Source organism: Triplophysa rosa, linkage group LG5, assembly GCF_024868665.1.
Source record: "Triplophysa rosa linkage group LG5, Trosa_1v2, whole genome shotgun sequence".
NCBI lineage: Eukaryota > Metazoa > Chordata > Actinopteri > Cypriniformes > Nemacheilidae > Triplophysa > Triplophysa rosa.
In genome coordinates, this window is record NC_079894.1 from 1,787,740 (window position 1) to 1,811,564 (window position 23,825).

Sequence of the window (23,825 nt, forward strand, 5' to 3'; positions counted from 1 at the left end):
TATTACCGATGCATCAAAAACGCATTCAAAACAAACAGTTTTCATCAGTTTTTCAGAATGTCTTACGGCGCCCTCCAGAATGCCTTCAAATGATGATGCTTATCCTTAACTTGAAAAAAATAAAATGCTAAGAGTTATAAATGTTAGCAAACCATGAAAGTGTGCCTTAATATAGTGGATTCATGTGAAACATTTATGAAATATACAATAATAAGAAAACCCAACATAACACAACAGTCTCCAGTCTGACAGCCTATTTTGCAAATAAATAATGAATAAATACATTTATTAAGCATTTATAACATGCGAGTTAAAAATGGCTCACTATTTGGCATGTTTTCGTTAGAATCCCTTTTTATTTACCCCGTTATAACTGCTTTATAATGCATTTGTAAATGACGTATTAATCATTAATGAACACATTTACAAATGCTTTATAAAGGGAACCTTATTGTAAAGTGTTACCAAAAACTGTAAAGCTGTATTTGGCGTTAGATAAATGTTAATAAGGGTAGTGTCAGGTTGTTGAATGAAGAGGTCATATTCCTGATGTAAAACACTCTTCCCTATTCCTGTTTGTTTGTCCATGTCATGTAACCTTAATGGGTTCGGTTTATTTGCCTAGAGAGAAACAGCGCTCGCATGTAGGAGCACAAAGCCATGATTTACATGTACATGTACATTTACATTACAACTGATGTCATTTTACTTCAACAGAATCATTGCACCTAATAATATCATTAATAAATGTATGAATGCGTGTCATATATTATAATAAAAAAATACTTTAATATACTGAACAGATGAATGAACCGAGTGGTGCACAAATACCATCGAGGCTTTAACACACACAAAAAAGAACGAACAATAAACCAGTCTTCAAAAAAATCAGTGTAGAAAAATGTGACATTTCCCTCCATCTTGAGAGTCAAGTTTTCTCCCGTCAAGTACGTGAATGGGACCTTTGTCTGCATTTTCAGTTCCGTAAATAAAACAAAAAGACCAGGAACAAAAACCATCCGTTACGGTTTGGCTGTTTTTGGAATCGAATGCAAAGGAGCGGCCGCACAGAGCCATAGCGACTGAGAAGCTGTTGAGAAAACACAACCAAACGCTATTCATTTCCAGGTATGCATTCAACTCCATCTGTAGGAAAAGCAAGACAAGCATCAGAATGATATAAGATGCCCACGTGTTGAGGAATGTGTACATAATCGGCCTCGAGACAAGGAAACAGCTCTGTTGAGTTCCCCGAGTGGAATGTTGAAACACCTGTCCTCTCGGTTTCACACATGGAGTGAAGGAGTACAGAATCACACAGGTGACAGTCAGCAGTAAAACACCGAGTACCTGAACACTTTGAGAGCTGCTGAACAGATCGCATCGGTTCCTGTCGTCTCCTAGTAGTACAACATCAGGAACCCAGAACACGTAACAGGTTGCAAGAATCCAAAGGAGACACGCTGCTGTAGCGTACACCAGCTTTTGCACCCGGGACACGTGCGACGCGATTGGTGAGGGCGTCCAGAAATGATCCAGCACCCCGAGGAGGAACACTGGCCAGTGGAGAACGCCGCAGACCAAACAGGCGATCTGGGGCAGGAGACATGCGTGGTACCTGGTGACACGCCAGCCTGAGATGTTGAAATCCTCCAGGTAGTAGATGGCCGTGATCGTAAAACTGAAGAAACTATCAACCAGTGCCAAAGAAACGCAGAAGAATCCGGAGAAGGAGCGGATCACGTGGTGTCGCTGTACTGTCACAACCACCCAGTTGACGAAACTCTTCAACCACAGGGAAAGCAGGAGTGAAGGGAATAATGTATCCATGATGAGACATAATCCAAGAGCTCGATGTGCACCTGCAAGGTTCGGTCTTCCCGAAGACATGACAAACAGTTGCAAAGGCTCACAGCGGCTGTCGGTTAGACACACCCACACCCACACCCACACCCACACCCACACTGCAAAGTAAAGGCCAGCCCCACAATTAATAAGAAGTGGGCTAGAAAAGTATCTACTGCGTGTTTCTTCTTTCTTATCCTGGTTAAATACAGGACAAATACATAAAATATGTGAAATGTCTTAAAGGGACAGTTCCCCCAAAAATGAAAATTCTGTCTTTGTTTGGGCTACTCGCCCTCATGTCATTTCAGAACCTTTATGACTTTCTTCCGCACAGCACAAAAGAAGATATTCTGAAGAAAGTTGGCAACCGAACAGCACTGGACACCATTCACTTCTATTGTATGGACACAAAACCAATGCAAGGGAATGACATTCTTCAAAATATCTTCTTTTGTGTCCTGCGGAAGAAAGAAAGTCATTCAGGTTTGAAATGACAAGAGGGAGAGTAAATGATGACAGCATTTTCATTTTTGGGTGAACTATCACTTTAAATCAATGTCTTCTCATTGGTCATCTGTTTAGTTTTTAAGTCCACTTTTCAGTTCCGTATGTAGAAAAACAGAACTACGGACACAAACCAGCTATTGCGATATCACTGTTCTCAGGATTCAATGCAAAAAAGGAGCAGGGCAGGGCCGTCGTAAGAGGATTTAAGGGCATTCATTCACAGGTGTGCATGCATCTCTTTAATCCGCCTTTGACTAACCAAACAAGTCTGTAAAGTTCACAGAGTGAAAAACAGAAAGACCTGCTCGGTCAGTTTCCCTCAGGTGAAGAATGAGACAGGTGACTGCTCAGCCAAAGTAAAGCTATTCAAAAGAAGGTTTTCATAGTAAAAGTATAAAGCAAAATCGTATAAGACCAACATGAGCAGTACTTTTGTTTTATCATAGAAGTTGGTAAACTGACCGTGAAAATGTTTATTTGGCTGAATTGTAATTTAATTTGACTGAAAATGTATGTTTAAATGACTATATAGGCTACTTTATGCAGGAAATATTCAATAATACTGTAAAACTTTTTTTTACCGGATTTGCCTAATTTACTGTAGATTTAATTTCTAATTATTACTTTCCCATTCGTACTGTTTTCTGTTTGATTAAACATTACTTTAATGAAAATTAAAACACTTTGACTTTTGAGATTCAAAATGAGAAAGAAGAGACCGGTCTCATTACTGGCATTAGAACAGCAACACTGCAAAACATGACATTTTTTCCTAAGCGTTTTTGTCTTGTTTTCTAGTAAAAATATTGAAAACCTCTTTAATTACGATACATTGACATAACAAGTGACCTAAGATGTTTTTATGAAAGAAAATATAAGAACTAAGTAAGTTTACGTTTAAAACAAAATTGTCAATTAAATCTAGTAAATTACTGGCAAACCAATATTCGCTTAAAATCGAAGACAAACGGTTGCAGTAAAGTATCGTAAAAGTCACTTTTAAAAGTACAGTAAAAACCAGTAAAAGGCACTTAATCTGTGACTTCTCACATTTGATGAAATTTAATTGAAATAGTTAGGTGTTTCTCCTGGTTATTAGAATACAACTTAATATGTATTAGTCATGTACATTAGGCTGTTTACATTTACAGTTAGTCATTTAGCAGACTCTTTTATCCAAAGCGACTTACAGAGAGTTCAAGGAGCAGTAAGCGATAAGTCATACAGGAGCAATAATACAATAGGTGCTAAGGAAAAATGTTCCACAGGAAGGAGTTTTGAAGGAGAATGAGTGGGAACTTTTTGTTGATTGTTTTTTGTTCATACAATAGGCTAGTGATCCTGATGGTGTTTAATATTTGTGTGTTCATTGTATGCATAGTAACCACCATGGTTTCACCACAATAAACATAGTTTAACCTCGCACTTTATCTTCCAGTCCTGTTGCACATGTGTACTAATTCTGAAACTCTGTAATCACTACCAACCCTGAACCTAGCCTATATGTATATGTAGCTACCAGTATTTTGTTGGGTGCAAGTGCACGCCTGTAAATTAAAGCTCACTGTGGTTTTAACAATGGTTATCCATTTGCCAATACAAAATTGGCTTTGTTTAGGTTTGTTTTCCTAAGGCAAGCTTCTTTTATTGCGTTAAGCATTAATCAGATAACAGCTGATAAATTGTCATGATGTTATTGCCCCATAGCAGTAATCAGTCACACTATACGAGAAGAACAAGTTGTGGCCGGTCACATAATACACAATACGCACGCACACACACACGCACACACGCGCAATTGTAATATTATATAAAATATTATTTAAATGATAATATATGTATAATGTATTATTGTAGGAAACGTTTATAATGTGATTTGTCTTATTATTATCATTTATAATGATATATCGTATATAATTCAAGATTTTATTTTAGAAAACGTTCACACTCAAAGACAAGAGCGGGTAGGTCGCAGTGTGCTCGACATTCTGCGCAGGCGCGTGAAGTTCACGGCGCGATGTGACGTCCCATAACTTCCCGGAAGTATTCCACAGAGGTAGTGTTGCTATCGTCTGATTTAGGAAACGCAGTGCTGTGTGTTAAATCCGACCAGCTGTTAAGTGGTGACAGGACTGCAAACAGGAAGTTTGGTAACGTAAGCGCGAGGGAAGTGTTCGGTTAGCTCACCGCGGCTAATGTAAGTTAGCGGCCGTTACATTTCATGTTGTGTCCTCTGGGCAGTGTCGGGCTGTTTTGTGACACGACGTTTAATGTGTCCATCGTTTTATGCACCTACGAGAGGGAAAATTAGGGCGAGAAGTGTCTTGTTTTTACCTGTGTAAGCAATTTATAGTAGACGAGAGATCAAGACTACAGCCTATCAAACAAAATGTATGATGCATAAATAAATACGTATATATGTATATGTATTATAGACACGTTTCAGCGTCATATATCTGTGCTGATGAAACATTTCACGTTGCGTGTATCGTAAATAGATGACGTAACATGTTAGCGTCAAGGCCATAAAACCCATTACTTCCAGATGTAAATATTTAAAATCATTCATCTGTATATTATTGGTCGAGCGTTTTGTTAGTCCCCTGAAGGGTTTAAACGCACATTTACATAAAATATAAAAGTATACATTACATTTATTGCAAGTCACTTTGAATGAAAGCACATGACAAATGCATAAATATCTTATTAATAAATAAGAATGGATGGCGTTGAGGAAAGGCTGCGCACCAGAAAGGTGGAGGAAGGTGGGAATTGCAGTACGACCATCCGGTCCCACCGGCAGCAAGAGAAGCAGGCAAAGCCCTCGAGAAGACGGAGAGAAGTGAAGAGGTCTCAACGCAAGCCGGACTGTCCGGACCACCTGTCGGGGTCTAGCGATCAACATCGGTTGCCAGAGCAGCAGGGACCAGAAGCCTCAGTGTCTATGGAGGAAACTGCAGAGAATTCCACTAACAGATGGGATAGATGCAGGTACCCCAAACGGTCCGCGCACCGTTGAGAGTTCCTATTCTGATTTTTGTGTGTTGAAGGATATACATCTGAAGAGCCTTTTTTGTTTCAGACGAGGACATTTTTTGCATGGACCGTACCCTGCTACTCACTTCGGACCCAAAGCTTGCATACTTCCCAATCCCACCTCAGTCATGTAAGTACGTCCACATCAGAAAGGGAAAAGCGGGCAGGTCACCTGCATCTGTGGGTAATGTTTAAGCTACAAGTCAAACACTGGACTGGACGCAGAAGTGATAAGAAGTGTTGTGCAGTGTGAATGGCCGAGGGATGTTTGTTGGTTGCGACGGTTGGAAACTACTGTGGCTCACCACTTTTCCTTCTGGAATTAACGCACCCCTTTAAAAAAATGCCGGCTTTGCACCCCTTAGGACAACAAACCGCATGCAAATGGTAATGTAAGGTTTGGTCGTCTGTTTGGGGTTTTTCTTTGAGATATCTATTGTTTTATTGAAAATGTGTTGTTTAGAAATAGTTGTGTCTGAAAAAATGGTGCATAATAAAAGTAAAATTATTAATTATTAGTAGAATTATGCCTTTTAATAGTTTTTATTGCACTCCAGTTTGAATGAAATGCTCTCAGAAAGGTTGAAACGACACCAACAATCTGGCATGATCTTTTGGGTTAAAGGGGTCATATGGCGGAAATACGTGTTTTTCTGTGTCTTTGGTGTGTTATAGGTTGCCCATGCATGTATTAGACACGTAAAATTGCTAAAATTAAAGCGTGGGAACAAAAGATGCATTCTATCTAAAAGCGAATTCGAACCCAGACCTGCCTGAAACGCCTCGTGTAACCACACCCCGACGAATGTACGTCACTTCGTAACATGATTTGACTTAAGACCGCCCAAATCTAAACGCAAGTGAGGGGGGCATACTTGTAAATCTCATTGTATCGTCACCGCTGCAGCCATGTCGCGGAGACGCTGTGTGTTTAGTTGCGAAAAGAAAGACTCTTTGTTTGCCATGCCAAAAGATGAGACAACTAAAACCGAATGGATACATTTTATTTACAACACTGTTCCAGAAAAGTACAATCCGAATGTTCAAGTTTGTGCAGCGCATTTCTCCGAAGATTGCTATATGAACGTGGGAGAGAGATTAAGACCGGCTGTGCACGAAAGCTTTGGTTAAAAAGTGGGGCCGTTCTAACCATTAAAACTTCGCTGGCGCTTCAGATTCGCAACCTGTAAGTATATTTTTATTGTAAAAGACTTTGTTACGGACTAACGCCAGTTGAGTTTGTCATATGTTTGTGATCTGCAAATGCAGACACATGCGTGCGCAACGTGAAAAAAGACAACATAAGTCCTAATAATCAGTACTTATGTTCCAACTAGAGGCAACAAATGTCGTGTTTATAATGTCTTTTTATATTTAGCATTTATTTTGGGTTTATTGTTAGGGATGTAACAATTCACCGTGAGCCGGTTGAAAATCGGTTATAATGAGCGACGATTCAAATCGGTTGAGGCTTGAACTGAATCGCAATACATTTTTTGAACAGCAGGGGCCGCTATTTTCACTGCAAACATAAACGTGGATGCTGATATTTCTTAAATGCAAAAAATCCAAGAAAAGCACAGACAGTATTAGTTTGTTTATATTAAAGAGACTTATTCTATTATTAATTTGTTATAAAATTGCAGTTTGGTTTTGTTATTTGAAATAAAACATTATTTTATCATACAAAGAAACGTGAAGCATTTAAGAAATAATGCAAGGGACGTTGTTCATTTCTAATTTGTTTCAACTCATTTTTTCAAAATAAATCGTGAGTAAATCGTGAATAAATCGCATCGTGAGATCAGAATCGTGAATCGCATCGCATCGTGAGCTGAGTGAATCGTTACATCCCTATTTATTGTCTTTGTTGAGTCGCGACGAGACGTGGCCTAACACTGGTTGATCAAGAAGGGCCAAAGCGCTCGCGTTATTAATTATGTTACCATTCCCTGCTGTAATGCGAGCTTGTTTCTATCTCACACAAACTCTGTATGATGTATATGGTTGTTTGTTTATAGTCTTTATAACGTCGTATATAAAAGGTAAAACAGTTAGCTATAGTTTTTAACTATTTAACACAATATTTTTTTAATAAAACCTTACCAATCCTTTACATCCCGCTCAAGTCGCGCTGGCACAGTTGATGTATCGGCTTCATCATCTTCATTTTCCGTATCAGATTCGGGCTCGAATTGATATAAGGAAGTACCGATGACATTTTATCACCTGTCAGTACAATTGCGTGGGAGCATGATGTTCCGAATATGGTAAGAGGCGTTACATTTCTGTGAAACGCTTGCAGTATTCGACCAATCACTACGCACTGGTTAACTGGCCAATCATAGCACACCTCGCTTTTCAGAGCCATGAGCTTTGTAAAAAATCAGCGCGTTTCAGAGAGGCGGGGCAAAGAGGAGATACAAAATACAGGAAAATACAGCGTTTTTGAACCTTAAATCGTGTATACACATTCCATTCCATCTAAAACAGACCATAATATTAGTTTTAGCCATGTCATATGACCCCTTTAATGAATAAAACATGTTGTACAAATGAACCCAAATTGAGTAAAGTTTGCTTATTTTCAGAGTGGTTACCAACCTAAAAGTGTTAATCTAGTAGACGTATGTCTAATTCATGAGATTCATTCTTGTCAGTGTGTTCATATAATATTCATGTCTCTCTGGAATCGAATTCTGTTTCCCCAGAAATTAAAAAGTCACAAACATTGAACAACGCATTCCATTTCCAATGCTCACAACTATCTTAAAACCGTGAAAAGCGTCAACATTTACAGTGCTAATAAACATACAACCATGAGTGTATGTTGCAAAACAGCTGTAAACGGGGCAAAGGGCATGTTGGGGGTTGTCTGTGAGGAGAGGAGTGCATTGCCGGCACAGAAAATGTTTGCCCACGCTGCTGTTTTATCCCACAGGCACATTCAGGATCCGGCCAGCCAGCGGCTCACCTGGAACAAACCCCCCCTCAACGTCCTGGTCATCAGAAAGATCAGAGACGAGAGCCTGCTGGAGCCTTTCAAAGACCTTTGCAGGTTTCTTGTGGAGGTAGGCCACACTAAAGCAAAGCACAGGGCAAAGGAAAAACGCTTGTAGATGATTTACTGTGCTAGGATGGACCCCAAGGTTGCATAATATATAGAAATGAATGTTATATTGCAAAATGATATTGAAATGATTTGCAGTAACTGATTGATTTTAATGCTAATGTATATTCAGTATATATACAAGATATTAATTCTATATCCATTTTATATAGAAGTTTTATATTCTTTTTATATATACAGTATTTGAATGATTTTAAAAACATTAAATTGATCAATAAATAAATATTGACCAGATATTGACCAATCAGAATCAAGCACTGGAACTAGGGATGTAACGCTTTACTAAGCTCAGGGTGCGATTCACGATACTGATCTCAAGACACAATTTAATTTTACAAAATGAGTTGAGACAAATTAGAAATGCCATTTTATTATTTCTCAAATGCTGCACATTTCTTTGTAAAATAAAAATATTGTTGAAATATACGTCAAATAACGAAACCAAACTGCAGTTTTAAAACACATTCCAAATCAAATAAAAATGGAATATTACAAAGGTCTCTTTAAAAGAAACAAACCTAATGCGCTCAGGTTGTGCGTGTATGCTCGCCTAAAATCCACGGAATGCGCACCTGCAGATCTCAGCGGAATTACGTGGATTTTAGCGCTGGTCGTTGACAAGTTATAACGTTACACACACAACGTGAGAGCATAACTAGTATGCTGTGACAGATTTTTCAGCCTAAGGACGAATGATTTGAGACGTTTAAAACGAAACTAACCGCAGTGTTCACCCCTGTTCATTATCAAAACAAACAGCTTGCCGCAGCTGAACATATTAACGCACATAATGTATTAACATACATACAGCTAAACTCCAAGTGTCCATTTGCCAAATAACATATAACATATAGAGTAAGTTTAACACTGGCTTTGAATGTTCTATTTAGACCGTGACTGACTTCGCTCCCTTCGCTATCGTATGCTAACGTTATCCTCCTATATATACGGTACATGTACGTCAATTCAGACTGTTGATAAATATTACTTACATTGGCAGTTTTGTCTCGTTCAGTCGGTCTCGACCCCTCTTGAGGAACAACTTTGAAGCTAATCCTGCTTGTACTGTCCCAGGTTGATAAAGCACTCCGGCTTGAAGTGATTCGCGCAAACAAGCAGGTTTTTACATATGGTTTCTGAGGGATTTCCACTAAAAATAAAATAAATCCACCCCTGTCTCTTCCGAGGTTAGGACTCTATGCAGCGACTACATTGCGTGTTTGTCCACGAACTTGAGCCATGGCGCTTGTGAAAACAACAATGGCTGCAGCGCCGTGGGTGGAATTGTGTAGATTAAGTGGCGGTAATATTATAATAAGAGCCTGCTTTTACGTCACAACAGGAGCGAAATCTGAATGGCTCGCTTGCAGGGAAAGGCTTACCAAAACAAAGTTGCTGGGATCTTGTTTTTCACGTTTTCTGGGTTGCTAGATGCACCGGGGACCCGATTATAGCACTTAAACACATTTTCATCCGAGGACTCCTTTAAGAAATATCAGCATATCCACGTTTTCCAAGTTGGAAGTAAACACAGCGGCCCCTGCTGTTCAAAACATGTATCGCGATTCAAATAACATCTCAGCCGGCTTGAATCCACACATGTTGTAATAGATTTTCAACAGGTTTATGGTGAATCGATACATAACTGGAACTGTTTTTATCGTTATTACATCTTTGCAGTATTCACATATCACATTTATCTTTAGTATCGTGCAGCTGTAGTGAAAACGATCAGCACATTTTTGTTTTCAGGAGAAACACCTGATGGTTTACGTGGAGAAGAAAGTCGTGGACGATGCTGCTCTCTTTGAGGACGAGCTCTTTTCAGCCATTCGCAATCAGCTGTGCACGTTCAGGGAAGGTACTGACACCACAGGCGTGCTCAACATTATCTACAAACTCACCTGTACTGGGATTTGCATGCTACTGGAAAGCTTTTAAACCAGTAAAGTATAGTGTGCATTAGGCAAATGAGTGATGTGTATTATTTCGACCAGGTTATGATGACATCTCGGACTGCATAGATCTGATTATTTGTTTGGGTGGAGATGGAACTCTTCTCTACGCATCCTCCCTTTTCCAGGTATTTGCATTTGATCTCATTTGCTTCTCATTCACGGCTACTTTCCATGAAATGATGTCTTTGCGGGGCTCACCGTGTATGCAGAGACGTTTTGAATATTCAAACATGAAACATTAGAGATGAGTTCATGAATCAAATGTGGTTTGACATGGCAATTGTTTTGCATTTGTTGTTCAAGGGCAGCGTTCCTCCGGTCATGGCCTTCCATCTGGGCTCTTTAGGGTTCCTCACACCCTTCAAGTTTGAATCCTTTAAAACTGAGGTGGATAAAGTCTTTGAAGGTAGAGTGATCTGAAGAGGTTTTATATAGTTATGATGTGTTGCTTAAGAGTACTTTGTTAAAGTGTCGGACTGTTGCAGGTAACGCTGCCATCGTCCTGCGCAGTCGACTGAAGGTGAAGGTGGTGAAGGGCATGTTTCAGAGAACTGAACATGAGGAGAATGGCACAGTGCCTCGTAACCATATTAACAATGAGTTAGGCAAGATCTCCCTACAGTTACAGGTGACACACCACAGTACCAACCAACCGGCTGAAAATGTTGAGTTATTTGACAAGGGTTGAGGAGACGGTTGAAGAAGATTCATTTACATGCATTGTAAAGTTACAAGGTCCTCCAGAGCTGGTCTCGAGTGGGCAGAAATGGCCTCATAATCTTACACCCAAGGTGTCTGATAGTTCACCCAAAAATGAAAATTCTGTCGTCATTTACTCTTACATCCTCATGTCATTTCAAACCTGTATGACTTTCATTCTTCTACAGAACACAAAAGAAGATATTTCGAAGAATGTTGGTGCCCAACAACATTGGACCCCATCGACTTTCATTGTATAGACACAAAACCACTGAGACATTTCTCAAAATATCTTCTTTTGTGTTCCACAGGAGAAAGAGTCACATACAGCTTTGAAACGACATGAGAGTGAATATTGTATTTGGTTAAACTGGTCCTTTAACATGGGTTAATGCGAAACATTGTGATTGACATAGCAACAGTTGTGGTTGCTCTGTTTTGCCGGTTGCTTCATGCCATTGACTGAGGTGGATATTTGACCAGTGTGGCTTTAAGTTTTTACTAAATGTAAATAAAGACCCCCCAAATGAAGACTTAGAATTTTAATTGTACCAAAAACATATTCAGTTATACAACGCGGGAACATCAATTATTTTGGTTGGTGGTCTTATTTTTCAGATTTTTGATTGCATAAAATGAATGATAAATGTCTATAATTCATAAAATACCACAAAATCTGTGTCCCCCCTAGATCCATTTTTGGGCCCCCAGTTTGAAAACCATTGTCTTACCGCATGCGTTTTTGAACTTTGCTCATTTGAAACAGTGATCTAATTGAACGAAAAAGACATAATCTGTGCATCTCTAGTTAAAGGGTAAATGAATTGACGTGTTTTGGTGTGGTGCGTAGGTGCTGAATGAAGTGGTGGTGGACAGAGGACCCTCCTCCTACCTGTCTAATGTTGATCTTTACCTGGATGGACGTCTCATCACATCTGTACAGGGAGACGGTGAGCACACATGACCTGAAGTTATATTGTGGCACAATCACACACAACGACGTTATGAAAAACACTGTACAAACTTTAGTGTTGCTAATATTCTTGTGTCTGTTTAAAGGAACTTAACCTCAGAGCGCCAGAGAGCTGTTTTTACTGTGGTTAATGTTCAAACAATTTGCACAATCAAATAATGCAAGACTGATGCAAGATATTTTGACACAAAGGATGTAGACATGTATGAGCCAACAGATTTGTAACAACTAGCTCTGCGTTGTTTGCGTTTAACTAGTGAATCTCGGATTGTGTGGCTTGTTGAAAAGATGACTTGGAGAGACTCACATCAGACTCAGTTCCGGTCCAAATATATTCGAGACTTGAATCCAATGCACCAAGAACAATATCTATAAAAAAAACTATAATGGTGAGTAGACGAGTGTCCACACCAGTAGACATCTCGAGTCTACCTGCTGCATCCGTTTAAGCAAGAGACAGAAAAAACGGTGTTGTTTTGGTTTTGTCGAGAGACCCATCTGTCATGAAAATCAATGCAAAACAGCGGTGTGTTTCTGTGCAGGTGTAATAGTTTCCACCCCCACAGGCAGCACGGCCTACGCTGCGGCAGCGGGAGCTTCCATGATCCACCCCAACGTCCCGGCCATCATGGTCACCCCAATCTGCCCCCACTCCCTCTCCTTTAGACCCATCGTGGTGCCTGCGGGAGTGGAGCTCATGGTGAGAACAAAAAGTGGCTCGTGAGAAAAGCAGATCTGAAGTTTTGAAGTGGTCAACGTTGCACATTATTAATAACGAAACAAGCATGTTTGGCAAACAAGCGGTTGAGGAAACGACGTGTGGTTAAGCTTATGAAAGTTTAATGGTTGAAAGAAGCGATAACCGTGTTTGCTCGTCCTTTGTCGCTAATGAGTTTTTTTTGCAGATAACGCTGTCTCCTGATGCTCGCAACACGGCCTGGGTGTCGTTTGATGGCAGGAAGAGGCAGGAAATCCATCATGGAGATAGGTGCGACTCTCCTTTACACAATCTGCTTTAATCCGGTGATGCAACACAGATGTTTTTACAGTTATTATCACAGTTCTCTTTTTTCTCTCACAGCATTAAGATCACGACCTCTTGTTATCCGCTTCCTTCTATCTGTTGTCATGACCTGGTGTACGACTGGTTTGAGAGTCTGGCCGAGTGCCTTCACTGGAACGTCCGCAAGAAGCAAACACGCCTAACAGACATGAGCGATTCCTCAGAGACGGAGAACTGAGCCATCAAACATACACAGTCGGCCTATTAAAAATACACATTCCACAACATTTCACATGTCCGTTCTGACTCGCAGAAGTGTCGAGTCAAGTAGTTGGAGCACACACGTTGGTATAGTTCAGAGACTTCTCAAGATATTTTTTCGTAACAGATTAGGTCAAACCTGGGACAGTCAATGCTCTGTGAATGTGAACATGGAAAAGTTTCGTGTCACTTGAAACGTGGTCAGTCGGGCGGCAGTAAAGGACAGTAACATTATGCTGAGCAGGTTTTGTAGCGTTGCTGTCGTGAGAAACTCTACGTCATAGAAAGCAACAGTTGTCGCAGGTCCCGTAAATGCCAAAGCAGTTCTGAGCACTTCTGATGAATTGATGTAGACAATAAGTTTAAATGAAAGATACTTTCAAATCCTACATTTTTTCTGCGTGTTAGTGGGTTTCTCTTAAGTGAATTAAAATAACTTGCATTTAAACCAAGAGCTTAAAGAGATAGTTCACCCAATAATGAATTGCTCACTCTCGAGTTGTTCCAAACCTCAATTTCTTTGGTTCTGATAAACACAGAGAAAGATATTTGGACGAATGCTTGTAACCAGACAGTTCTTTGCCACCATTGACTACCATAGTAGCAGTCAAAAGTGCCCCATAACTGTTTTCTGTCCAACATTCTTCAAAACGTCTTCTTTTGTGTTTAACAGAACAAAAGAGAAAGAAAGTAATTTTTCCTACTATGGTCGTCAATGGGGTCCAAGAACTGTTTGGTTACAAGCATTCTTCCAAATATCTTTCTCTGTGTTTATCAGAACAAAGACGTTTATACAGATTTGGAACAACTCAAATGTGAGTTAATGATGACGGGATTTTTATTTTTGGGTGAACTGTCCCTTTAACTCATCCTACAGCAGGAACAGAAGCGTTGAGTCACACAGGTGATGCAGAAGAGCAGCGAGGCCTCCTTGTGGTGGATAGTGTTCATTGTACAGCATTCATTCACCTTTTACAGTCTGTAGCTTTATATTAATACCAATAGACTGCAACAGGGACACAACTGTAGCTTTGTTCATTTAACAGATGCATTGTGGGCATGACAACATCATATCACCTATATAAGAGCTGGTATGTCTACATCAGTTTAGGTTTTTACATTTGAGTGTAAATAGACACCAACGTATTCATTCTGTTTGTAATGTTTAAATAAATATGTGAATCCTTTTGACCTTTAAACTTGTGATATCTTGGGTTTTTAAAGGCATACTCCACCCCTAAATGATTTTTTTCATCACTTACTCCCCCTCAAGTTGTTCCAAACCTGTATATTTGTTTCTCTTTGTTCAGAAACACTTTACAATAAGGTGCTATTTGTTAACAATTAGTTAATGCATTAGCGAAAATGAACAATACTAATACAGCATTTATTAATGTTAGTTCATGTTAATTTCAGCATTTACGAATACATTATTAAAATCAAACATCGTCACTGTTAACATTAGTTAAAGCACCACGAATTAACAAGAATAACTGTATTGACATAAACAACTGTATAAACATTAACAGGGATTAATACTGAAAAACTAAATTGTTCATTGTCAAATTATGCATTACTAATGTTTACAAATAGCACCGTATTGTAAAGTGTTACCCTTTGTTCTAATGAACACAGAGATATTTGGAAAAACGCGTGTAACCAAACAGTTCTTGGCCACCATTGACTACCATAGTAGGAATAATTGTTGTATACATTTTTGTTCTGTTGAACACAACAGATAGTTTGAAGAATGTAGGACAGCAGACAGTTCTGGGGCACCATTAACTTCCATTTAATATTTTCTACTATGGTAGTCAATGGTGACCCAGTACTCCCATTCTTCCAAATATCTTTCTTTTTGTTCAACAGAACAACTAAATGTATACAGGTTTGGAACAGACAGAATTTTCCTTTTCGGGTAGAGTATCCCTTTAAATCTCTTCATAAATATTTAGGGACTATTGATATATTCTCAGGATTTACTTGTACCTATAATACTCGTAGTATTAAGATATATCGTTCAAACTAATGTTGTAACTTATTTATAATGTCTCAATGTAGGCCTAATTGATACCCAACAGTCATTTGTTTTAAAAAAAATATTAAAGTGTTCGTCACCAGTGTTCGTTTCTGAAACAGAAATGAAGAAAAATATTTTGTACTTGAAACAGAGTTGGTTTGCAACAAAAGCAATGAAAGCATCGTGTTCTAAATTTTTATTGCAATGAAAGGATACGGTTACACATTTAGACAGACATTTAAATTATACTGCAGCTATTGTGACAAAGTCCTCATTATTCATCCAAACACGGACAATGAATTAGTTAAAGACACCTTGAGCAGATAATTGGGCCTTTAGAAATATGAATGATTTAAAATGACATTTGTACATGACTGATACTGCGCTGCAACACCCAATAACAAACTGTGACACATTTCCTGCCAATAAAGAAAAAACATCAGGTACATTATAGCATATTTGACCCCCAGACACAATGAAACCAAAAACATTTTCATAGAAAGTGAATGTGTTTTCTAAATCAACTAGTTATTTCTTACTAGTTATACGCCCAGGCTACAGGTCTTCAAAGTCAAAGATGAAGAACATCTAGGACATATATGGTACTTCTACAGAAACACTAAGTGCCGCCCATCCGCAGATATCACCGACAACATCATACAAACGTGTTAAAGATTCCTCCGAGAGATCAATATGAGCGACGTTCACTCAAGCGGCTCCTTGAGATGCTGTTTGTATAAAGGATGCTTTAACACGGGTTCTTCATATTTTTAATGGACAGGGTAGTCGCAGTCTCGTGTACGCATCCGGTTAACACCAACAAACCGTCTGAAAGCATTTATTGGTGTAAATTAAATATTTGCAAAAATACACCGAAATGAAAAACCTGAAGGAGTAGTTCGCTTCAAAATTTGACCCCATTGACCTTTCATAGTAGGAATAAAAATGACTATGGAAAGAATGGAGGCCAATTTTGAAGTGATACTCCTACTCCTTTATCCAGTTCATGTCGAACACCATCTGAACCGCTGGCACGAAATTATCTGCTAGATTTATAGAATCCATATATAAATGATACATTTTTCTCTCTTAAATATTACCCTCAGTATGAGTGAACGAAACAGCTAATGCAAAATAACACTCTAGCCAATAGTATGCATCCCTATGGACATTTATTAAAGTATTGGACCTCAGATCTATTAGAACACAACAGGCGATTTTGGACCACAGACGCTCTGGTAAGATTGTTTTTACAGAATTCTGTGTGACTGAAAAGCCTATGATGCAAAGATGGGAGACGTTCCAGCAACTCGGGCTAATATAGTTCAACTGTAGTGATATCCTGAATATATATATAATTTGGCACAAATGTGAATGTGGTTTCCCCTTTGAATGCAAATTGTTATTGTGAATCTTATAACACTAGTAGCAGTCACAGATACTCCAATTTATTACATCATCATCTCGCTAAGGGTCCTTTAACAAGAACTATTTGTCACCAGGGTCACAAAACTTGACTGAAACGCGTGTGAGACAGAAACAGCTCGCAAGCTCTCCTAGAAATGTGTTAAAGGTCATTCAAAAGTGCCATTCGGATATTTGCTTAAAACGACGTTAACACTCATCAGGTAGACAAAATGTTGGTCCATCCAAATAATCCAATATATGTTTACTAACGGTAACCAGTCAACGACAAGCCGACACAAATCCAAAACGACCTCATCCTTCAACACTTAACATTACTAACATGTAGAAAACAAAATGCTTGACATTAGATGACAATAACAATTAACCAAGAAAAAAATGAAGGTGTAAACCAGTTGTTTAGGGAAACGCAGGGTCAGGGAGACTCGCACAGTTGCATCCACATATTCAGGGAAACGATAGAGCCTTTGCTGTTTTCCGCTCTCGTTTAACCGTTTAGCCTGTCTGTGTTCACAGAGGAAGATCTCAGCCAGAATAGAAATGGGAAACATCTTCTGAACATGACAGAAGTACGTCAGCAGGTCCACATGGAGCATGGGAGTATGTGTGCGGCGTGAAGCCCAATGTTTATGTCTGGACAGTCAAGGGTTTTGTCTCGCCTTCCTCCTCCTCCTCCTCCTCCTCCTCGTCCTCGTCCTCCTCCTCCGTGTGCTGTTCCAGCTCTTCTCTGGTGATCATTTCGAAATCGTTGCCGTTGCTGTGCTGCGAGCCTTCGTCCTCTCTCCTGTCACTGTCCGTGTCTGACTGACGCTCCCCGCCCGCCTCCTCGCTCCCGTCGCCGTCACCAGCCTCCTTCGCGTCTTTGTCCTCTTCCTCCTCGCCGTCTTTTTTCTCGCTGTCCGATTTATCCTCGCTGTCCGATTTCTGCGCTTTGCTGGAATCCGCTCCCTTGTTTTCGCCGCTGGGTTTCTTGGAGCGCGGGCCCTTGTACTCATGCGTGTAGAGGGGCCGGAAGGAGTCGATGAAGCCCACGTCTGCCGTCAAGTTTGGAAGGAACCAGAAGTGGTGACGGCCGCCGGTCACCAGCCAGATGATCAGGAATAAGATACAGCGAGCTGAGAAGAGAGAATTAACACAAACGTTAAAGTGGGAAAAGAGCTCTTACGACACAAGTTGAAAGTAAAACACCTCGTACCGACAGCCAGGAGAAGTATACTGGCGACGAAGCACCCTGCGGCCACGCTCAGGTAATAAACACCAACTCTCATCTCGGCCGGCCACAGGGGGAACAGAGTGGCTGCAATGACCGCAATGACTACAAACACAAGGCGTTAAGTGAGACAAAAGCATGCGAAGACACGCACTGCATGATCTGAAGGATCAGACGTCTTACCCAGAATCAATCCCATCGCAAAGGTTTTGAAGTGGACAGGATCGTAAATCCAAAAATAAACCTGTAGGGAAGGCAAAGCATTAGACAGACAGCAATGTCTCTTAACAAAAAATAAAAACACAAGTAACGTTACAAGCGCCAGTCAAGTTTCATTCTGACCTCACTGCCATCTAAGAACATCTGATCATCATGAGGTTCCAGCTTGAACTTCTTCTTCACGTCCTTTTTCTTCTTCGGAGATCCTGGACTGTCGTCCTACACATACAGAAACAAGCCATGAAACACCAACTAACTACAGCACAGTTTATCTTTCCGTCAAAGTTCCTGTCGTACAGTTTTGTCTTTCTTTGTGTCTGTGACTTCAGTGTCTTTCTTTTTGTCTTTCTCCTTTTTGCTCTTTTTCTCCTCTTCCTTGCCGCTGTCACTTTTCGCCTTCTCTTTTTCTTTCTCTTTCTCTTTTTCCTTCTCCTTCTTCACGTCTTTTTCTGGTTTCTTCTTCATCACTTTAAGGGCTCGGTGGAAAAACTGCTTCTTTAGGAGCCTGTGAATCGATTGACAGCTCAAATTAGTGGTTTACTGATAAATGTTTTTCATTTAACGCCCTCCTGAAAAAACCCCCAATAGAATCCTGCCAAAAACACAACAGAAAATGTAATTGTTTTAATGGTTATAATGGGAATTGTACTGGTTATAATGGAAACTATAATGGTGTCAACTGGTATGTGATGGATTTTATTGGTGGCGTATTATTGCTACTGAAAAAAAATATAGAAATCTCTAAAGAAGTTGTAATGGTTATAATGGGAATTGTATTGGTTTTAATGGAAACTATAATGGTGTCTACTGGTGTGTGATGGATTCTATTGGTGGGATGCTACCCTATTGGAATAATGCTCAAAAGGAATTCTGTAATGGTTTTTCCATTAAAACCATTACAAAATTCCTTTTTGTAGTGTAATGCACACCATAAGAATTTCTGTGATGGTTTCTATTGTTTTTTTTAGCTGGGTGATGTTGAAATATCCACAGCTAATTTTTCCTTTCATTTGTAATTGAATTGTGTAAAGAATTAACTTTTAATCTGTAGCTGTATGCTTAAATGTTTGAGTGCAGAATTATTATTGTGCCAACATTATATGATAGATCAATAGAGGCTATTTTACAGATGCTAAAATATAATATAGTTTTGGCTGATTTTGTATTTAACATTTGTGTTATTTCATAGTTTTGATTAGTTACTGTTATTCTAAATGTGGAAAAAACACAGAAAGACCCCAAATCTTTACTATGTATATTACATACAGACAATATTTTGTAATATTGCAACAGTAATATTACTTGATATCCTGCTGAAAAAATCAGTAGAACCCCAACAGAAACCATTACAGAAATTCTAATGGTTTACAATAAAATACCATTATGAACCATTAGCTTTTTCCATTAAAACCATTACAAAATGCCTTTTTGTAGTGTGTTTTGGGCATTATTCCAGTAGGATTTAACATCCCACCAATAGAATCCATCACATACCAGTAGAACCATTACAGTTTCCATTTAAACCAATACGAACCCCTTTAAAACCAATAACTTCTTTAATGGTTTCTATTGATTTTTTCAGCAGGGTGCTGAAAAAAACAATAAAACGCCAATAGAAACCATTACAGAAATTCTAATGGTTTCCATTAAAATACCATTATGAACCATTAGCTTTTCCATTAAAACCATTAAAAAATTCAGTTTTGTAGTGTGTTTGGGAATTATTCCAGTGCAATTTAACATCCAACCAATAGAACCCATCACATACCAGTCCATTACAGTTTCCATTAAAACCAATACAAATTAAAACCACTATAACTTAATCAGCAGGCATAATATTTGAAGATGGCGAGTGATAAACACAAAATACAAATTCTACATAATTTGATAAAAATATGTGTGTATATATATATACTGTATATATGTGTGTGTGTTACGCACCTGTTGCAGTAGTCCACCACAGACTCTCTGGTGGTGAACAAAGCCTCCTCTCCCTTCTTCGCTTTGGCCCACTTTGAATCTAGCAGACAGTCCACTGCTTTAGAGGCTGATGAACACAAAACAATCCTTTAAATCAGTGACAGCCTACACAAACTTAACAAATATATCAAACGAATCCTTTATTAAAACCACATGAAAACAAGAGAAATGTAGGGCAGAAACGAGAACACTGACCGACAAAGTAATCCACTCGATGTCCCATCATGTTGGTGGATTTAGTGAGGCAGTTAAAACGCAGGTATTTGGCCACCGCCTTCTCCTCCTTGGTAGGTTCACTGACCTCCTGAACAGAGAGATCAAGGTCTTAACAAAAGTGTCTATGACAGAACTAAAGGCACTTTTTGTGAATAAAATAAGGCCTAAAATCTTGCATAATTTTTTAACAAATGAGGAGGTGCTTAACATAATGATCACCAACCAAATGTGACCCTGGACCACAAAACCAGTCTTAAGTAGCACGGGAACATTTTTAGTAATAGCCGAAAATACATCGTATGGGCCAAAATGATTTTTCTTTATGCCAAAATCATTAGGATATTAACTAAGTAAAGATCACGTTCCATGAAGATATTTTGTACATTTATTTTTGTGAGTAATATGCTATGCTAAGGACTTCATTTGGACAACTTTAAAGGCAATTTCCTCAATATTTAGATATACTTGCACCCTTAGTTTAAATAGCTGTATCTCGGTCCTATCCTAATAAAGCATGCATCAATGGAAAGCTTATTCATCTTTCAAATGATGTAAAACTCACTTTCACAATAAAATCATTATAAGAAGAACGTATTAAGACGAGCCCTTTCGTTTTGCTTTAACACAATAACCAATAAAATATATACTTTTTCATAATTGAATTCGGTATTAATTTGGTCTGGTGTATTCAGAGTTTAAACAGTCTCTTTACTTAGTTAGCACTTAAGGCTTCTCTGTCGGCTCTGCCTCTTTTTAAATGATGAGCAGAACCAAACCACTGTCACCTGCCGTTAAATGCATAGACGGGTAGTATTTTAACACATTTACAGTTCTCTACAAATGTAAACGCAATTAAAACTGTTCCACAGAATTCTGAAGATTTTTCCAAAATTTTAGCACAGAATTAACAATAAAGTCTGCAGATTCCGTATGTCCCTGGTATTGAGTAATGTCATATCCCTCTGAAATGATAATAAAACTGCACATTGTAATTTATGTGAATTGAGTCTGTTTATTATCAAAGTGTTTGTCAGTAATACAGCTATTTTGGGGGAAAATGTCAATAATTGCATTGCAGGGTGATTTAAGGTGTGCCCCTAAATTTTCTGCTTGCGCTCCTAAAAAATTCAGTCAGGGGCTACAGTGCGGCAGTGCCCCTAGTAAAGAAAGTGAGTCTGGAGCCCTGAGTTGAGAAATGCAACAGGTAACTTTGTGTAACGTTATTTGTATAACGTTTATTGACCGCCTTTATCGAGCTAAAGATCATAGCTCATAGTACTATGTAACCAAAAGTTACAACAAAACCAGTCAATAAGCCGGTCTGTATCGAGACATTATTCGTTTATCCAATGAATGGCTACCAGACATGGCCAAACTCCTAACCAAAGGTTTTAGCACATAGGTCTGTTTAATTCTACAATACTCCAGTCATACGGTCCAAAGGTCTTCTGCATGATTCAGATGGAGCAAAGATATCCAATGGAGACCATATAAAGATGGTATTTGTCTGAACTTGGTGTCGTTGCTCTGAGGGATGACACTGGCAGTTGGCCTGAGATTCTTTTGGATATTTTTTGAACAATGTTTTTAAAATGTCTGAAATATTGTCTTAGGCCCGCCTTCATAGACAAGACCTACATTGCTCATACAACACGTTTATCTTTGGCTCATTTTTCATTTATTCAGTACCCAATAACTACTGTCAACAACTAGTCTCTACAACAACCACTACTGGTGTCGTCACACGTGAATTGTGCGTTTGTTGTGTTCGGATCAATGTGAAAATCTGCTGCCGTGTGATCCTGTAACCATGCACAGCAAGTGTATATACATATATATCTACACCAGATGTGAGCGACACCACAAACGCCTTGTTCTTAATGGGTGTCGCATCACATCCAGTGTGGACAAAAGAAAAATGATTCTAGATTATGGGTTCTATTGTCTTTTGTCGTGTGACTCGTGTCAGGTTTTAAACGTATTATTCCAGACATCACATGCACAGTACTTCATGCATAACCAATTAATTTTAGAACGTTATTAATAAAACACAAAAACAGCAGAGAACATTATTAAAAACAGGCAGGACAGTGGAATTTAACCTGTTGCATAAGAGCAAAAACTAACACACACACACACACACACACCGAAGGCCCCATAGTTCTCTTATAAAGACAAAATCATGGCTCAATACTCCATCAATTCTTACATAACATCTCTATAAGCCAACAGCTGTTTCTCAAAAGCATGAAATGCCTACAACAAAAAACACGTGTACATTCCAAGTCAGCTGAGCAGCAAATCTTGTATTGAAAGACAACAGGCCAAGTTAGAAGACATAATCAGTCAGTCGTGATTTGGCATCATGTGGACGTCACATTCCACGTACAAACCGAGACTGTGAATGTGCGAATGAATGAGAGAAACCCGGATGAGATGAGATGCGATGGTGCCGTCACCTGTGAGCCAAGCACATCATACAGAGCAACAAACACTCACTGACATTTTAATCATGTGGGATATTAAACAAATGTGTGTGATGATGCGCAACGAACACGTCACGTTTCAATGATATTTCCCGACTGCCAACATGGCATCGGCTTTATACCGCGGTGGCGTGCGCAAAATAACACACAGAACGCAATCGTTACGTGTAATGTTAAACAGTTATCGGTCAGCTGTTTTGAGAGGAATTGGGTGAAATGTGCGAAACATATGGCACAAATAGAGCAGCGTGTGTCGAGCTAACATGGTAAAACTCGATCAGCTGTTCCACCAAACAGATGCTTTCTATTCAGGAAAGCGTCAAAACGAGAACTGGGACAAGATGAATCGAGCAAATATTCATGGCAGAAGATGCTTTGCGTTACTGACGCAAAAACTGCGCCTGCCAGCGCTGATAAATAATCCACCTCCCGATTCCGAGTCTACTGCAAAAATTACGGATCGCGTTATTGTCGAGCGACACGCTACGTCTGATAACGGCTTGATGTCAGACAAAGACGAAATATCACTGATCCGATCACGACGGTTGTGTAAAATGTTGTACCTGGATTCGCTTCTTGTGTCTCCTGCGCTCCGCCATGATTTCTAACTTCTGTGTTCGCTTGACGTGGTCACGAGCGGAGTCGGGACCGGAAATCTCGCGATAATACGAAGAGAGCGAACGGTCGCTTCTTCGCTTGGCTGCTTCAGATCGCATCTGAATGAATACCGCCATCTACAGTGCAGGTCAGGAGAGGCTCGCGCGCGGCGGGAGATGGAGGCTGTGCCCGTGTTGCGTGATCTAACGGCCGGTCACTCACAGTATATTTGTGCCGCGTTCCAACCCTGAAATAAC

General features: G+C 39.4%; 2 protein-coding genes across 5 annotated transcripts; one reads left to right on the plus strand and one right to left on the minus strand.

Annotated features, from left to right (window-relative positions):
- The first annotated feature begins 1,536 nt into the window (after window positions 1–1,536).
- nadkb (NAD kinase b) lies at window positions 1,537–15,514 on the plus strand. 4 transcript variants are annotated; one of them, XM_057333056.1, is made up of 12 exons: window positions 1,537–1,869; window positions 5,074–5,358; window positions 5,438–5,521; window positions 8,333–8,462; window positions 10,274–10,382; window positions 10,519–10,604; window positions 10,783–10,885; window positions 10,965–11,107; window positions 12,029–12,128; window positions 12,694–12,851; window positions 13,057–13,139; window positions 13,233–15,514. In XM_057333056.1, exons 1-12 carry the CDS (start codon window positions 1,664–1,666, stop codon window positions 13,390–13,392), a joined length of 1,647 nt encoding a protein of 548 aa, XP_057189039.1. In that variant the 5' UTR covers window positions 1,537–1,663; the 3' UTR covers window positions 13,393–15,514. The 4 variants fall into 4 exon arrangements, with proteins under 4 accessions (XP_057189039.1, XP_057189041.1, XP_057189040.1 ...); XM_057333058.1 differs by having other exon boundaries at window positions 12,718–12,851; XM_057333057.1 differs by having other exon boundaries at window positions 5,074–5,346.
- Window positions 15,515–15,616: 102 nt separating this feature from the next.
- sec62 (SEC62 homolog, preprotein translocation factor) lies at window positions 15,617–23,720 on the minus strand. Its single transcript, XM_057333071.1, has 8 exons — window positions 23,535–23,720; window positions 20,465–20,573; window positions 20,231–20,336; window positions 18,587–18,794; window positions 18,413–18,508; window positions 18,254–18,314; window positions 18,056–18,175; window positions 15,617–17,975 (listed from the first exon to the last, which is right to left on the minus strand). Exons 1-8 carry the CDS (start codon window positions 23,703–23,705, stop codon window positions 17,488–17,490), a joined length of 1,359 nt encoding a protein of 452 aa, XP_057189054.1. The 5' UTR covers window positions 23,706–23,720; the 3' UTR covers window positions 15,617–17,487.
- Window positions 23,721–23,825: the final 105 nt, after the last annotated feature.